Raw genomic sequence first — 17,313 nt, forward strand, 5'->3', positions numbered from 1 at the left:
AAAAACAGTGGGTAAAATGATAGTTTCCTATAGGAAATTCAGAGAAGAGTTTCTAGAGTACACCATTGGAATGTAGTCTTCATAGAAATTTGACATTGTGCAGAAAAATCCTTCTTGAAAAGATTATCTTGAAACTGTCTTGGGTAGGTCCCTAAAAGCCATAAAAGTCTATTTTATTGTATTTTTAATTTTAATTTATTTACCAAATTCTGACATGTGCTGGATCAGAGTGTTCTTGTTCTCAATAGGCCAGTCTGCCATCCATCCAGGAGGAGCTACAGCACATAGCTGATGGTACCAGACAGACAGGAAATGTGACTGGAACCACAGAGATCAAGCCGGACCCAGACGTAGGAAAAGGCAGCTCAGAATTGGGGAGTGAGACTCAGTACCCACTGCTGTTGCCTAAGGGTATAGTCCTGAAACTGAAGCCAGTTGCCAACTGTTTTTCCAGGAAAGGCTGGAGACAGAAGCGGTCATCAGCCCTGAAGCCCCTCCTCATCAGACCCAGCCCGTCTCTCCAGCCTAGCTCCAATTCTGGGAAAATGCCACTTAGGTCAACTCAGTCAGAAGCCCCTCCGAGCAAAATGGTGGTCCGGATTCCTCCCACGATCCAGCCAGCCACTGTCTTACAGCCAGTGCCCGCTGTCCCCCCACTGGGGGTTACTGGAGGCAACAGTTTTGAGTCCTCATCAGTACTGCCTACCATGCCCCCTGAGACCAGGACTGGCTTCCCTCCGTCTGAGCCCCAGACCCTGCTCTCCTCTGCTCCTGTGCCCAAGATAATGCTGCCCTCACTTGCCCCTTCTAAGTTTCGAAAGCCATATGTAAAACGGAGAGGCCCAAAAAGAAAGGGGGCCAAGGCCTCTCTCTGTCTGAAGTCTGTCCCCCTTATCAACTCTGCACCTGTTATCTTCACTGTTCCCGCCACCACTGTGAAGGTCGTGAGCCTTAGCAGTGGCTGTAACGTGATTCAGCCTGTCAATGCAGCTGTGGCCCAGAGTTCTCAGACCCTTCCCATCACCACACTGTTAGTTAACCCTACTTCCTTCCCTTGTCCATTGAACCAGCCCCTTGTAGCTTCTTCCATCCCACCCTTAATTGTTTCTGGCAACTCTGTGAATCTTTCTGTACAGTCCACCCCTGAAGATAAGTCCCAAGTGAATATGGACATTGGTTGTCCTTTGGATGAAGGGAAAAATGCCTTTCAAGGCCTGGTACCCAAACTAGAACCCCAAGAGCTATCTCCTCTCTGTGCCACCGTCTTCCCCAAAAAGGAGCACAGCCCAGGGCCTCCACCGTCAGATAGAGTGGGCCAGGAAGAATTGTCAGAGAGCAGTGCCTATGTCTGGACTGTTGTTAAAACAGAGGAGGGGAGGCAAGTTGTTGAACCACTGCCTCAGGGCTTTCAAGAATCTCTAAGCTCTCCTCCTGGAGATTTAGAGAAAATTGTCAAGGTAGAACCTAAAGATTGTGGGGAGGAGATCCCCAGTGGATTTCCAGAGCAGACCATTTGTGATGAAATCAAAGAAGAATACTCCGTGGAATTTGACACTGGCTCCCCAGGTGAGGAGTCAAGTGGTGTAAGAGAAGCAAAGAAAGAGACGGTCTTACAAAAGGATGAAGAGAGGAGTCAACCAGGTATAACACCTTCAGCTTCTCAAGAGCCTCTTGATGGAGGGAATTCAGGAAATGTGAGCAAAGAATCTCCAAAGAATGCTTCATCGTCCACTCACCCTGAAATGGTGCTTAGCAGTCCCCCAGGGAAACCCGAAGACTTATCCAGCATTGACGGCCAGTCAGCAGAGACCCCGGCTGGGCCAGAAACTGGAGGAGAGAAGGATGGGCCAGAGGAAGAGGAAGAAGAGGACTTTGACGACCTTACCCAAGATGAGGAAGATGAGCTGTCATCAGCTTCTGAGGAATCTGTGCTCTCTGTCCCAGAACTCCAGGTGAGAGTTGGGGAATATTCTCAGTTATTTTGTGGATTCAGTAAATATGTTTAATTCATCGATATGTTTAACTGCTTGCTTGCTGCACTATAGATAGTTGTAAAATCATTTTTATTTGACTTTTGAATGCATTACAGGACATAATTTTGGGTTTGAGGTGAGAGGGGAGGGAAAGGATAAAATGGACTTACTATATTTGACTTAAACGCATATAAATGTTAAATTAAATCACCTAAGCACAATTTAAGTGCTTAAAAAACAGATCGTAAGTGTAGGTTGTGGCAGACTATCTTCAGGGTAGAGGGCACCTTTCCAAACACATCCCAGCTGTGCCTGTGACTCTGTAGCAGAGAACCAGGCTCTGATAGTTGGGGTACTTGCCCCGCCACCAGACACACACTTCAATTGATAAACCTCAGTTCCTCTTGAAAAACTGTGCAGTCAGCACTCGGTGAGCCATTACCAGCCCTTATGAACTCTTTGGTGGGGGGCGGATTTGCAGGAAACAATGGAGAAACTGACTTGGCTCGCATCTGAAAGGCGCATGAGTCAGGAGGGTGACTCTGAGGAAGAGAACTCTCAGGAAGACAACTCTGAGCCTGAAGAAGAGGAGGAAGAAGAAGCAGAAGCAGAAGGAATGGAAAGCTTGCAGAAAGAGGATGAAATGATAGATGAAGCCATAGGAGACCTTGCTGAGAAACCTCCTACTACCTTTGCTTCACCCCAGACTGCTCCGGAAGTGGAGACCAGTAGGACCCCACCAGGTGAGTTTGGCAAGCCTGTATGAGGGGCAGGTCTCAGTTGCCCTCATTGTCTAAAGGGCATATGCAGAGCGACTAACTTGTAAATCAGGTGGCAAGCTTTCAGAGCTCCTCTGGATCGTCCTTGTAACCTCTCTTCCCCCCAAAAGATGTTCAGCTCGGTGCCTTTACAAAGAAGAGATGCTCAGAAATTTTAAATTCTTACCAGCTGCTAGATTTGTGTCAGGTTTATCCAAGTTTTTACAGTGGTTCTTAATTCATTTATCATGCATGATTCTAAAAACTGTTTATTTCAGAAAACACTGCTTACTCCTCACCAAGACATAGTCCCTTGAGAGCCCAACATAAGGCCATACTCACTCTTGAGACTGCTGACTCTGCATAGAACTGACCTGACAAGAGACAGACATGCCTCTTATACCGTATTTCCAGCAGCTTTTCTCCTGAGTTGTTCCATACCATTGAAAGGGTTTGGATGGGGTGGGTACATGTGGTCGGATGAGGGAGAGCAGGGGTTGCGGGATGGAGAGACAGTCTTTTTCATGTCCTCTCAGGAGAGAGCATCAAAGCTGCTGGAAAGGGCCGGAGCAATCATCGAGCTCGGAACAAGCGGGGCAGTCGGGCCCGGGCCAGCAAGGACACCTCCAAGCTGCTGTTGCTGTATGATGAGAACATTCTTGAGCGGGATCCACTCAGGGAGCAGAAGGATTTGGCGTTTGCTCAGGCTTATCTGACCAGGGTAGGCAAATGCTCCTTCCTGTTGCTGCCATTCCCTCTGAATGAGGCTACTTCTCCTATAAGGGAGGTGTTTTTAAAACAAAGTCTGGTCCTGGCTGGAGTGGCTCAGTGAATCGAGCGCTGACTTGTGAACCGAAAGGTTGCTGGTTTGATTCCCAGTTAGGGCACATGCCTGGATTGTGGGCCAGGTCCCCATTGCACATCAGTGTTTCTCAGTTTCTCCCTCCCTTCCCCTCTCTCTAAAAATAAATAAAATCTTAAAAAATAAAATAAAGTCTGCTTGTAAGCCTCCACAACATGCCTTTGCTCTGTGCGAGAGAACCACAAGGAGACAGAATTCAGTCATATAAATAGGTTTGTTACTAGTACCTTAGCATCATGCCTCTGTTGCCCAGAAATTGGGGAAAGATGATACCACTGTCATCAGTAAGAGGTTGTGACCTCACTGAGTAGGCTAAAGTAAGGACATTTACTGTGCCCTCGTCTTGTAAAGAAAGACCTTTGGTACACCACTAGAGAGTGGGTCTCAGGCACCTTGATCTTCACAGCCATCAAGTTGTCCTGGGTAGTTGTCTCATTCTTTTGCCAACCGCCTGGTTCCTTTATCTGCCAAGCAAAGTGGAGTACTAGCAGTGATAGTCATGGATTTTTCTTGTCTCCTAATATTTTACTAACAATCCTAATTTTTGTATTATTTACCCTCAGACGATAACATGCTGAAGTACATGTATGGAATACATCTCATCTATTTTAGTAGAGAGCTGAAGTCAGGAAAGAGAGGTTAGGGCTGTGAGCTAAAACAAAGCTTACCTGGTTTTGTGGGGAGGGCTGTGGTCCCTGGAAAATGAAGGTTTTTTAGTTGTCCACTCTCAGAAAAGGAGCTGTGCCTTTCTGATTGTTTTTCATTAACAGTCAGGTCTTAGAACCTGTCAGAGTAAGAACAGTTCTTAGAGCTCTCTAATAATAACTCCTCATCATTTCTTGGTACTGCTGGGTTTTTTTGTGTGGCAACCCAAAACAAGGGTTCTGGTGATTAAAATTCTTCCTCTACAGGTACGAGAAGCATTGCAACATATTCCTGGCAAGTATGAGGACTTCCTTCAGGTTATCTATGAATTCGAGTCAAGTACTCAGAGGCAGACAGCTGTGGATCTCTACAAAAGCCTGCAAATTCTGCTCCAAGACTGGCCTCAGCTGTTGAAGGACTTTGCTGCTTTCCTGTTGCCTGAGCAAGCTCTGGCCTGTGGATTAGTGAGTAGATGGGCAAAGACAGCACATTGGGATTCCTGGGTCAGTGAGACTAGGTTTGAGTGGAGTTGATTAACACTGTTCCAGTCTCCCAGCTGCTTCCAGTGAGGCAGCTTTCTCCTTGCCCAAGGGGATAAGAGCTGCCTCCTTTTCCAAGGATGATCTTCCAACTACTAGGAATATGGTAGTTGTAAAAGATTAAAATCCTTGCCTTTTTCCTGACCAGTGCGTCTCCGTTGGTTGGTCATTGTCCCACAAAGCAAAAGATTCCCTGCTTGGTTTCTGGTCAGGACACGCCTGGGTTGCAGGTTCGGTCCAGGTTAGGGTGTGCACAAGAGGCAACCGACCGATGCTTCTCTGTCACATCAGTGTTTCTCTCCCTCTCTTTCTCCCTCCCTTCCCCTCTCTCTAAAAAAATAAAATTTAAAATAGAAGATGTTTTAAAAAAACCTTCCCCTGATGGAGTTTACATTCTCATGGAGAAAGTCAGATGATAGCCAGTAAAATATATTATTGTAAATATATACACAGGGTGTGGCAAAAATAGGTTTACAGTTGTCGTTACACAAAAATTTATTCTTATATTAGATATTAATTATTGTATTATTTTCCAAATGAGCAATTGTAAACCTACTTTTGCCCTGCCCTTATATTATAAAAATTATAAAATAGATATAAGTAATAGATAGTGTATAATGCTTTACAGTGATAGTTCTCTATAGAACAATAAAGTAGGAAGCGGGAATAGACAGTAGTAAGTAAAATGGGTGAGTGACGGGGTGTTGCAACTTTATGTGTAGTGGGCTGGGAGGGCCGCTATGGTAACGTGACATTTGAAATGTTGGAGAATAAGTATCTATATATGAGGGTTATCCCAGTAGTTCTGGGGGTTTTGTCATGACTGAAAGACACAGTAATAAAGGATATGATGAGATTGTTCTGATAGTCTTAAGGCAGTTAAATGATAATGGAATGACTTTGTATATCATGCAGATCTTCCTGTATTATATTGAGGATCAAATGACTATATATATGAAAATTCTTTGTAAACTGAATGCTGTGTCAGTTTGAGCCTCTGATTTCACAATCCATGAAACAATAAGCGACTTGAGATATGCACATCTCTCGAATCTCTCATTCATATCTTAGTTTTCTTGGGTCAGTAGACCCCAGAAACCCAAGATGGGTAAATGCCAGCGATCTCACAGTTGTAAACTAGGACCCTGTCATCCCCTGTGCCCCCAGCTCATTTTTTCCTTTATTCTTTTGCTCTGGTCCTGCTCTAGCTGTATATGTGACTCCACTTTTGCCTTCTTTTCACTCTGGTAGTTTGAGGAGCAGCAGGCTTTTGAGAAGAGTCGCAAGTTTCTTCGGCAGCTGGAAATTTGCTTTGCAGAGAACCCCTCACACCACCAGAAGATTATCAAGGTCCTCCAGAGCTGTGCGGACTGCCTGCCCCAGGAGATCGCTGAGGTGGTTTTTCCTGTTCTCTTCCTTTCCATTGTCATCTGAGCCTTATGCCCTTCCCTTCTCCCTTACCCTAACCTAGTCTGTATCCTTTTGCTTCTGAGGGACCGTGTACTTCCTGGGGGAGATGAAGAAGGCAAGGACTTTTTAGGCTTGGCCAAAGCATAAAACACTGGAATAGGGGATTAGTTGCCACCTGAAACCATATCCTGACTGATCTTCACAGGCCTAGGAATGCCGTCAGTGCCCTGGAAAGGAAATGTCAAGGAAGAGGGTGATGGGTCTTGGGAGAAGTTTGGCTCCTTGCTATGCTTGGGTTAAGCTCGATATCAGTATGGCAAGTTAGAGAGTGTTGTTTTTAGGACTCGAACTAAATGTTCTGTTAGTTTGTTTTAAAGATTTAATTTATTTATTTGTAAAGAGAGGAGCAAGGAGGGAGTGAGAGGGAGAGAGAGAAACATGGCTCCTACATGTGGTCCCACTAGGGACGGAAGCCGCAGCCCAGGAATGTGCCCTGACTGGGAGTCAAACTGGTGACCTTTTGCTTTATGGGTCGACACCCAACCGAAGGGCTGTTTGTTTTGGGTTTTGTTTGTTTGTTTTTTTCCATCTTTCTTTTTAATTATTTATTTTTTGGGGGGGTCCTCTAGTGAGGATTTTGAGAGAGGGGGGTAGGGAAGAAGAAAGAGAGGGAGAGAAACACCTATGTGAGAAATATTGATCGGTTGCCTCTTGTATGTGCCCTGACCAGTATCCGAACCTGCGACCTAGACATGGACCCTGGCCAGAAATTGAACCCGCCATTTTTCAGTTTATGGGACAGCTCTCCAACAAATTGAGCCACATGGGCCAGGGCCAAACTTGTTGTTAATACTCCTCCTGTGTAGACAAGCAAGGAGGGAGAGGGAGTTTAAAAAATTTTTTTAATTTTTAAAGATTTTATTTATATTCATTTTTAGAGAGGGGAAGGGAGTGAGAAAGAGAGGGAGAGAAACATCAATGTGTGGCTGCCTCTCGGGTACCCGCACTGGGGACCTGCCTAGCAACCCAGGCATGTGCCCTACACTGGAAATGGAACTGGCGACCCCTTGGTTTGCAGGCTGGCGCTCAGTCCACTAAGCCATAGAAGCTAAGGCAGGAGTTTAAGAATTCTTAGCTTTCAGCCCTGACTGGTGTGCCTCAGTGGGTTGGGCTTTGTTCTGTAAACTGAAGGGTCGCAAGTTCAGTTCCTGGTCAGGGTGCATGCATGGGTTACATGCCAGGTCCCTGGTTGGGGGTGTGCAAGAGGCAATTGATTGATTTTTCTCTCACACATCAATGTTTCCTCTCCCTCTCTTTTTTCCTTCCTTCCCCTCTAAAAATAAATAAATTTAAATCTTTTTTTCTTTTTTTTTTAATTCTTAGCTATCTGAGAGAGGCTTTTGTGTATCTTTCAGTTGACTAGGAAAGTAGAACTTGGAAGTATATGAGATTGATTTGGAATAAGGCCTAGAGAGGCTCTGTAGACTTCTTCTTTCCCTCTATACCTCTTCCTAGCTCAAGACACAGATGTGGCATCTCCTCAAGGGCCATGACCATCTGCAGGATGAGTTCTCCGTCTTCTTTGACCATCTGCGCCCAGCAGCTAGCCGCATGGGTGACTTTGAAGAGATCAATTGGACTGAGGAGAAAGAGTATGAGGTACAGGCTGTGGGACTGCAGTAGGGTGGTTAGGGGAGGAGGCCTTGTATAGGAGGGACAACCTGCCCAGAGCCTGATTGGCACCATCTTCTCCCCAGTTCGATGGCTTTGAAGAAGTGGCACTGCCTGATGTGGAAGAAGAAGAGGAACCTCCTAAGATACCCACAGCCTCAAAGAACAAAAGAAGAAAGGAGATTGGGGTCCAAAACCATGATAAGGTACGCCAGGTTGTTGGAGATTGTTCACTTTTCATGAATCAAGCCTGAAGTTTCTGCCTAAATGTTTCTCTGGCTTTCTGTGTTACAAAGCCGCCAGGATCTGAGGCTGCTTTGTGAACATGGAGAGTCTGTGGGAAGAACAGTGCAGCTGCTGAAGAGGCCCTACTCCCAAGTGCCTCTTTGGAAGGATTTGTTTCCTGTTTTTTTTTTTTAGCTCAGAGCTATTTCTTTTGCCTTTGGGTCTGAACATTGTCTGTTCATGTGAAGAAATAGAACCAAGATTCCCCATTTTAATAATAATGATAATGGCTAGTATTTAGGTGTGTTACAAAATATCAAGTATCTCTTCAAAGTATTTTACATGGATTATTCACTCATTTAATCCTCACAATAATCCTATGAAGAGATTGCTCTTATTTGCGTTTTACAGAAGGGAAAACTGAAGTTCACAGAGAGGCCATTGCCAGGGTCTTATATTTAATAAGTGGCAGCACTAGGCTATGAACACAGGTAATCTGTCTCCAGAGTCTTCACTTACTCTTTGCTCTGTACTGCTCTTCAGGAAGTAGCATTTTAAATCCGTGGCCCTGTACTCCATGCCTTTTACTGTTTCTTAGGGAAACACTGCTTAGTAGCTAAATGACCTTGGGCAATTTATTTAATCTCTGTTTCTTCATCATCAATGGGGATAATAACGGTACTTATGTCTTGGATTTATTAAAGAGAGAGTATAATTGAATGAGCCTTCCATGTGTACAAAGCCCTTTCTCAAGGAGATAGGAAGAGAGGAGAGAGAGTTCAGGGCACAGGGAGACAGAAACAGAGGCAGATGAGTGAGTAGATCATATCTCATGATGGAGCTCTCTAGTGACTTCGCCTCAGATTATATTTGATTTAAATATTTCTTGAAACATCTGGGCAACTAGGAAATACCACTTTTGGGGGTCGTTTAAGGATTGTTTAAGATATCCATAATAGACTTTAATCCAGTTTGAGCATTGATTTCCTCAGGCAGAGTGAAGAGATGGTGTTTAATAAAAGAGAAAAGCCCCAGGCCAGGTGGCTGGGTTGGAGAATCATCCCGTACACCAAAAGGTTGCGGGTTCGATTCTTGGTTGGGGCACATACCTAGGTTGCAGGTTCTGTCCCCGGCTGTTCTGTTGCACCTACAGAATGCAACTGTTCTCTCTCTCTCTCCCCCCCCCCTTCCACTTTACCCCTCTTTCCCCCTCCCCCTTCCTCCCTTTCCTCTCTCTTCCTCCCTTCTTTCCTTACCTCCCTTCTCTCTAAAAAAAAAGAGAGAGAAGAGAGAGAAAGGATGGCATGGGAGGGGGGTGGTCAAGGGGTAGTCTGAGCTTTCTCTCTTAGTACCAAAATGCTTGGCAGCTAACCAAGCCTGGGTATCTTCTAGGAGGCTGAGTGGCCAGATGGTGCCAAGGACTGTGCCTGTTCATGCCATGAAGGAGGCCCTGATTCCAAACTGAAGAAGAGCAAAAGGAGAAATTGTAGCCACTGCAGCAGCAAGGTCAGAGGGGGAAACTGGTACCAAAGGTTGTCAGAACTGCATATCTAGGTCAATCTCCAGGTTGCCTTACTATGGGGGTATTGTTTACTACCACGGATGTATACCTTGCACACACATGTAGAATACAAATAGAATCTTTTAAAAATAGCCCTGGTTGGTATAGCTCAGTTGGTAGGAGTGTCATCCTGTAACCAAAGGGCTGCACATTCGATTCCTGGTCAGGGCACATACCAAGATCAGGGGTCTGATTTCTGGTCCAGACATGTAAGGGAGGCAACTCTCAATGCTCTTCTTTCGCATTGATGTTTCTCTCTTTCTCTTCCTCTGTCCCTTCCTCTCTCGCTAAAAGCAGTGAAAAAAAGATGTCCTCAGGTGAGGATAAAATAAAAACGTATCATGGATTTTACTTTTTAAAGAGAATCCTGTTGGTAAAGCTTTCAGAGTAGGGAAAAAAATCAAACAGTTCAAATATTTTCTTCTTAGACTTTTTGGTTTTTAATAAAATAAACCTCTGTCCAGAAAACAGACACTAAAGATGATACTGGTTTTCTAGAGTAGGGTTAGTTGGCCGGCATCAAAAGTACAGTCCTTAGGTAAAGGAATCATTGAATCCAGTACTCTGTTCTGGGCATTTAAAATCCTTGGAGTGAGCATGCTTCTTGATTGCCTTGCTGAGCATTACGGCAGGGCTTCTTCCTTTTGTGAGCCCCTAAGACAGAGATCTGGAGACCCTTGTTCCACAATGGCTTCTCTGCAGGTCTGTGACAGCAAATCCTACAAGAGCAAGGAGCTGAATGAGTTTGTGGGCGGCAGCCCCTACCGAGAGGCCAGTCCTATGCCCAGTGCTAAGGAAGCTGGACAGGGCAAGGACGGGATGGAGGAGGAAGCCCCAGAGGAACGAGAAACCATTGAGTCAACCCAGGGCAGAACAGGCAGGAGTAGTCGAAAAGGAGAGATGCCTATACCAGGTGAGTGATTAGGCTGCCAGCCCAGCCTTTCTCCATTTATTTGTGTCATATTCTCACATGCTTTGAACCCATGTAAGTAACGGGCTTTCAAGGATGGACTACCATCTTTCTTACTAACAAACCAATAGGAAAGCCTTGTCCTGTCTAGCCTTATTTCTTCTGTGGCCTCAGTTCTCTCGTTTATATATAAGTGACTTGAGCCCCAACCCCCACCTCATTCTTTTGGATTAGAATTTTGTCACAGTGGCTCACCAGAGTGACCCAGTGGTAATTTGTAGTCCCTTAGGTGCATCTCAGTCCTGTCCATACCCTTAGATCTTTGTTTTCCTTCTATGCAGGATTGGCAGTGGGGAACACTTTGCTGTCCCCTCAGTATCCGACTCTCACAGAACCACAGCTTCCCCTAGATGGCCGACTGCTGTGCTCACCAGAGACTCCTCAGCTTCCCTCCAAAACTGGAGCTGTTCTAGACACGACTGGAATAAACCAGGCTGGTCCTGAGGTTCTCTCCTGCCCTGAGGCTTCCCTCAGGCATGAGAATGAAGGGAAGGGCCATAAGGCAGTGAGTGACTCTGAGGCTTCCATGCAGGTCTCCGATGCTTCAGCAGCTCAGAAATGGCCTGGAACTGTTGAACCATCTGCTCCCTTTCTGAGTCCTCTTTCCTCAAGGACCAGAGACTTAGGGAGAAGACAGGTGTCTGGGAAATCAGATGCTCAAGAGAGCTGGCAGCCTTCAAGCAAAGCTGGGGTGAAGACATCAGACAAGAAGCCCCTTGTCCATGAATTTTCATCAGGAATTGACACCTCAGAGACTTCTCCCAAAGTCCCTAAAGGAGTTGTGGCTAAAGACAGTGGAATACAGGGCAAGGGTCCAGAAGGGGAGCAGCAGCCAAAGGCCACAGAGGTCACAGTGTGTGCCAACAACAGCAAGGTCAGCTCCACTGGGGAAAAGGTGGTCCTTTGGACAAGGTAGGTAGGTATGGGGGTGTGCGTTTGGAAAGCACATGGACCATATCCTTGCTGCTAATTTAGGACTAATCAAGACCTATTGGTCACAGGGAAGCTGACCGCGTGATTCTCACCATGTGCCAGGAGAAAGGAGCACAGCCCCAGACTTTTCGCATCATCTCCCAGCAGCTAGGAAATAAGACGTCTACTGAGGTAAGTGGAAGGAGCCCTGCTAAGGCTTCAAAGCCCAGAGGGACCCAGGAGAGGGCCTGGCAAGATGATGGGTTGGCCAACTAAGGGAAGACATCAGTTGCTCATTGTAAAGGCCTGCCTTGAGGAAGGGCTTGACATGGCAGGGTGTTTGGTAGTGGTTCTAGAAGAGAAAGGGCATTGGATTTTGAGGGGGAGAGCCCCTTAACCCAAGATTCCTTACCTATGAGGAGGACATATAGCCCTCACTACCTTACTGTGTGGAACAAATGAGATTATTCAACTTGGTCTATAGTGCTTATCGTTGAAACGTTGCTAACTTAGTACAGGAACACAGTCCTTCACCTCTCCTCCTAGGTTTCCCACCGCTTTCGAGAACTCATGCAGCTCTTCCACACCGCCTGTGAGGCCAGCTCTGAGGATGACGACGACGCAACCAGCACCAGCAATGCAGACCAGCTATCTGACCATGGGGACCTTTTGTCTGAGGAGGAGCTGGATGAGTGAGACGTAGGGAGGAGTGTGGGTGTCATGTGCATAGGACCAGACTCCAAAGGCATCCTGAGGAGGAAGGGGTGCTTGTGCCTTGCTGGTATACCCCTTGAGCTCAGTTTGCAGAGCTGGGGGAGCAGGGGCTAAGGACAGGGACAAAGGCAGGCTGAGGGTTTTCATTGCATTGCCAACCTCTGCCTTACTCAAGGTCTGTTAGGAAGTCTTTAGAAATTACTTTGTAAATAGCACTAAGGGAGAGTGGGGCTCTGTTCTTTTTCTACCCTTTTTAAATTTTTTGTCCTGGTGGTACACATTTATTGTGAGCTAAGGTACAGTATTTCTAAATGTAATAAGTGCATATGTTGGTGTAGTCAGTCCCAAAACACGGAGCTCCTGCATCTAGCACTTTTTATTGTAAACTAGTTCCTTCCTTTTCTTGGAACTTTAGTCTATGAGGCTATCGCCACCCTCGTAGCACTGGGCCAGACTGCGTAACTCCTGCAGCAGCTCCTCTAGGTCGCCCTGTTCCACGCCAGCATCCATGAAGCTGGCCCAGCGCCGCAAGTCAAGTTTGGTGAGCTCCTCAGCCAAGTCTCCCAGGGTCCGGTTCAAGGATGAAGAGGAGCAGAGGGCGCCAAGCACTGGGACGCTCTCCACTGCTGCAGAGGGACAGAAAAGGGAAACCTGTCATCGGGCTGCTCCTCCCTGAGGCTCTGTCATATAGATAGGAAAGTCTGGGTCTTTAGTTGACTGGATTGTAAAGTAAACCGAATTAAGTTTTGTGCACTCTCCCCTTAGTATACCAGTACTCCAGAACACTTCTCTTGAGGAACCTTGGAGTGAATAAAGGAATGTTTGTGACCTTTTTGAGTACCTTTATCCCAGAAGCGTCAGAGTAAAACCTCTCCCATGTTTGGTTTTCTTCACCTCCTACATACCTGCTCCAATTGGGGGATCATCCTGAATCAAGCCCTGCTGGCTGAGGCTTGAGGAGAAGAGGCAGGGATAAGGAGGAAGCACCTTGCAGGGAGTCAGCAGCAGATGGGAAGAACTGGGGATGAGAGAATAGCAGTTAAATGAGAAAGGGGCAAGGGAGGTCTGAACTCTGGGAGGAGCATAGGAGCAAGCCTTTTACTGACCTCCTGACTCTAGGCTGCTGCTGTTGGAAATACTGGGCCAAGACTTCTTCCCCAGTAGTGCACGCATGGAGCGGGGAGGGCAGCGGTGTCCCTGGGGTGAGCTGACTGCCAGAACAAAGCCAAAATCACCTTTAATCTGGGGCAGCATGAATAAGAAACTAAGAATTCCTATGTTCTCAAGCCATCAGCTGAATCGGGATGCTCGGCCGTCTTCTTCCCCCACCGCCCCCCCCCCCCCACACACACACAGAGGAGGAAAGAGAGAGGGAGAGGAAGAAAAGAAACATCAACTTGCTGTTCCATGTATTTATGCATTTACTGCCTGATTCTTGTGTGTGCCCTGACCAGGGATTGAACCCACCAACTTGTACTGGTACGATGCTCCGACCAACTGAGCTACCCAGCCAGGGCCTTTTTCTTTTAAAGGGGGACAGAGGGACGAGAGGGGCAGTGCCATGAGAGTCTCCAGGGGTACTGAGGAGAAGAAGACATGAAACAAAGGTCTGGTAAGAGCTCTAAGGGCCACCAGTCCTCACCTGGTGTGGTATGGTCTGTCCAGACCCCGCAGCACCACTGACTGGGCAAAGCAGCGCGTTCCACACAGGTCCCCACATGCAGACAGTGGGGTCCAGGGGGTGGTCCCTCCAAGCTGCACCAGGGCATCAGGAAGGGACTGGCTTGGCACCAAAGGGAAAGGGATGGCTGCTCCTGCTGTCACAACCTTCAAGGTAAGAACAAGATCAAGTTATAGAACATTTCCTCAGTTCTGACCCACCCAGCTCCTCACAAAGCTTCATACCTTTTTCCCAGAGAAGGTCAGCATATCAGCCAGGTGAAGCATGGAAATTGGTGAGGAATGTAAGCGATAAGGGACAGTTACTGTGTCCAGGGCTGTAGCCAGGATCGCACTGCAGTGGAAGGGCAGAGTGGCCTGTAAAAAGGATGTGGAGAAGAGCACTTCGTCCTTCAGCTCTGGGAAGGAGACCCGGGGGCTGCGTGGCAAAACTGGGTGTGTCTGGCCCAAGGCTGGTCAAGCACAGGACAGTGCGATCTAACTAAGAGGCCACACCATAGCTGAGTTCAAGCTGAGGCTTCAAGAGTAGAGCCAGTAACAGGCCGACTTCGTGAATGTGATGGTGCCCTGTCACTACAGTCAGAACAAGAGCATTGAGCCTTACGTCGTAACGCAGGTGAGGGAAGTTGACAGGCGGCTCAGGTCGCAGCCCCAGGCTCCCACCCAAGGATAAGGGGCAGACCAGAGAGCTTTGAGCAGACAGGTGCACCAGGCCGAAAGCTGTGTTTAACAGACGATAGATGTTCTTCCGGGGCTCTTGCTGAAAGAAAGAGTGGTTTGTTTTCAGTAACTTTCTCACCGGACTGTCATTCCTTCATTTCTCCTGCCATACCATGTGAGTTTTTCCCTAAGCTGTACTTACCTGAAGACTGTAGGGACCAGGGAGCAGGCCCCAGGTTATTATTCCTCGCCCTGAATACTCATCTCGTAGCAATTCTGTGGCCTTAGCACCTACCCCAGAGAAGCCATCATGTAGGTCACACAGGATCTGGAAGCCCTGCAGAGTGGCGAATGATGAAAGATAGTAGAATGGAAAGAGTGTCTACCCCAGTGTCCGCAATGCCACACGGCTACCTGCAGGTAGTCACATTCCTCCACATAGAAGTGCAGCCTGTCCTCCAGCTCTTCCAGGTACCTGGGTTCCTTCAGGATACTCTCCCCTTGGCCAAAGGCCTCCAGAAGACCTGCCTCACTATCATGCAAAAACACAATCCAGAAATTGCAGTATTCCCTCTCTTCCACAACCCCCTCCCCCAAGATCTTTTCTTTTTGGGGAGGGCAGGGAAGACATCCTCAAGAGCCTCATCCAACATTGGTGGGAACTGAGTTTCTTGCCTCACAGCCCTCCCCCCAACTCCCATACCCGTCATGGTTGTACTTCTGAATCACACAGATGCTCCGGGGATGGAGGTGCACTCTGAGGAAGTCTGACCAGACTCGGATGCTGCTTTCTGTGGGGCTAAGTGGCTTTGGAGTTGTAGCTGTGGTGAGTGGTATGGGACCTGAAGGAAAAGCAGAGGAAATGAACCTTTCTCAATGTTCCTGCTCTGCCCACTTCCCCATCCTGCAGTACCTGGACAAGTCTCACCTTTGCCATTGGGAATGGACTTGACCTTCCGGATACCATCACTACTCAGCGCTCCCTGGGAGGGATGAGAAAAATCTACCTCTAGTTCCAGGCAGACTAAAGGCAAAAGATTAATCCTCATTTTGCTGGCCACACTCTGCAACCTCCTTCCTGTTCATGTAGTCTTTTAAGAATAAAAGTGCTTTTTTTCCAAAATACTATTCTAAGACATGCAGACCATTAAAATCTTCCATTTCTCTGGTTGTAGCACCGGGTTTAAAAGTTCAGGGCAGGCACACCGCACACCTGCTCAAATCTTCTAGTGTACTTTCCTAAACTCCCAGGGCCCTCCTTTTGTCTCTGTAACTTGTTACCTGAACCCATTTCTTTGACTCACTTTTACTACCTCTGTAACTTCCTAAACAAACTTAAAGTTTGGAATAAAAAAGTTCAGGGCAGAGACCCTCACCTCTGCACTCAGAAGATCCTGGAGATAAGGGTTCTTGGGATAGAGTTCCTCCGTGTGTGTGGTGAGCTTCCCCTGCCTGAAATAAATTGGAGACTGGTTATAGACAGTGTCCCTTTGTTTTCCTGTGCACATCTCCCACTCCTCTTCAAACCACCAGTACCATGCTATTGCAGTGTCTTGCTGTTTGTTCCAGTAGAGTCCACTTTCCTGTTTTAGGGAGCTCAAACTACCTGCACAAAAATAACAGGCAAGGTTAGATCAAAACCTAGTTCCTTCGGCCAGTCTTCATCAGATCGCCTGACAATCTGCTGTCACCATCCCTCCAGCATTTGGCGAAAAAAACCCTTGCTAGGAGAATCTAGATTCCATCCTTTCTTTAGCTGTGGGACCTGGGACAGGTCCCTTTAGTGCCTCATCACTGTCTCCAAGGACAAGTAACCCATTCCAGAGACGGCTCTTGGGATAAAGTTTTGCCTTCTTGAGTCCCTCGGGTATTTGCACACTGTCGTTAGCTCTCCTTAGGCAGCATCTCTCTGCCCTTCAGCCTAGTATGGTTGGAGGATCTTGAAGCGAACGGATGCCAGAAACTCCGCACGAGAAAAGGGCTTTGGCTGATCCCAGCCACAGCCTCACCCTTTAGATCCATGAGAATGAGTCTCGGCGTGTACGTCTCCTGGCCGTGCAGGGTTCGGCCGGTCCGGTACAGGACGTCTGGGCACAGCTCGCCTGGCTGCAAGTTGGCATCGGTCGGTTCACGCAGCGCAGCATCCTGGGGAGGTACAAAAGTACTGGACTCAGCGGTGGCAAGATGCGCAAGCCGGAAGTAAAGGCTGAAGATCCCGAAAGGCTCCGTTGGGGCAGCCGCCCAGAGATCTCACCTGCTGGTTCCACCAGTGCGCTCCCACGAAACCCGCAAAATGTCCCAACTGTAACGTGAGCACCTCCCGGGCCCCGCCGGCCATGCTGCTCGGCTCCGCTGGGACGCAAAGCCACCGCCTGCCCTCTCGCTGCTCTCAGCTAATTGGTTCGGCAGGCTTGTAGGCGGGGCCTCACCCTCTGCGCCTCATTGGTCCACAAACATCTTTTCCTAGAGGATAAACGATTCATTGGGTTTTAGAGACGTGGCTCCTCAATCCCGCCTCTTCCTGGCGTGAACCAGTCCTGTATACTCGTGGTTGTCAAGGGGCGGGGCCCACGCCGGAAGTTAACAGCCGTTCGAGCTTAGGCGCCACGCTGGGTTCTTGGTGCTATTTTATTGCACCACACGTCGGAGTCTCTGTCAGTGCTCGCCTTACTTCTGTTTTTGTTGTTGTTGTTGTTGTTTTTGTTTTGGAAGTTTTTTGTTTCTTCCCTTACG

At 47.5% G+C, this 17,313-nt stretch overlaps 2 protein-coding genes across 4 annotated transcripts in view; one reads left to right on the forward strand and one right to left on the reverse strand.

The window, feature by feature from the left end:
• Window positions 1–13,089, forward strand: part of GON4L (gon-4 like) — an 81,419-nt gene extending 68,330 nt beyond the window's left edge. For all 3 annotated transcript variants that reach the window (XM_054563132.1, XM_054563133.1, XM_054563134.1), the window contains 12 exons: window positions 249–1,952; window positions 2,455–2,716; window positions 3,268–3,452; window positions 4,505–4,702; window positions 6,029–6,172; window positions 7,703–7,846; window positions 7,945–8,064; window positions 9,476–9,589; window positions 10,347–10,557; window positions 10,896–11,526; window positions 11,616–11,718; window positions 12,073–13,089. In XM_054563132.1, the coding sequence (XP_054419107.1) occupies window positions 249–1,952; window positions 2,455–2,716; window positions 3,268–3,452; window positions 4,505–4,702; window positions 6,029–6,172; window positions 7,703–7,846; window positions 7,945–8,064; window positions 9,476–9,589; window positions 10,347–10,557; window positions 10,896–11,526; window positions 11,616–11,718; window positions 12,073–12,222 (3,966 nt within the window). In that variant the 3' untranslated portion in view covers window positions 12,223–13,089. The remainder of the gene's footprint in view (window positions 1–248; window positions 1,953–2,454; window positions 2,717–3,267; window positions 3,453–4,504; window positions 4,703–6,028; window positions 6,173–7,702; window positions 7,847–7,944; window positions 8,065–9,475; window positions 9,590–10,346; window positions 10,558–10,895; window positions 11,527–11,615; window positions 11,719–12,072) is intronic.
• On the reverse strand, window positions 12,652–16,949 carry MSTO1 (misato mitochondrial distribution and morphology regulator 1). The gene is made up of 14 exons (XM_054563136.1): window positions 16,835–16,949; window positions 16,590–16,725; window positions 16,117–16,186; window positions 15,957–16,032; window positions 15,509–15,563; window positions 15,284–15,422; window positions 14,995–15,112; window positions 14,783–14,917; window positions 14,525–14,680; window positions 14,146–14,277; window positions 13,883–14,067; window positions 13,347–13,451; window positions 13,146–13,258; window positions 12,652–12,866 (listed from the first exon to the last, which is right to left on the reverse strand). The coding sequence occupies exons 1-14, from the start codon at window positions 16,916–16,918 to the stop codon at window positions 12,652–12,654; spliced, it is 1,719 nt and encodes a 572-aa protein (XP_054419111.1). The 5' UTR covers window positions 16,919–16,949.
• Window positions 16,950–17,313: the final 364 nt, after the last annotated feature.

Source organism: Pteronotus mesoamericanus, unplaced genomic scaffold (genome assembly GCF_021234165.1).
Source record: "Pteronotus mesoamericanus isolate MK-2021 breed Mesoamerican mustached bat unplaced genomic scaffold, CSHL_Meso_final scaffold_705, whole genome shotgun sequence".
In the NCBI taxonomy this organism is placed as follows: domain Eukaryota; kingdom Metazoa; phylum Chordata; class Mammalia; order Chiroptera; family Mormoopidae; genus Pteronotus; species Pteronotus mesoamericanus.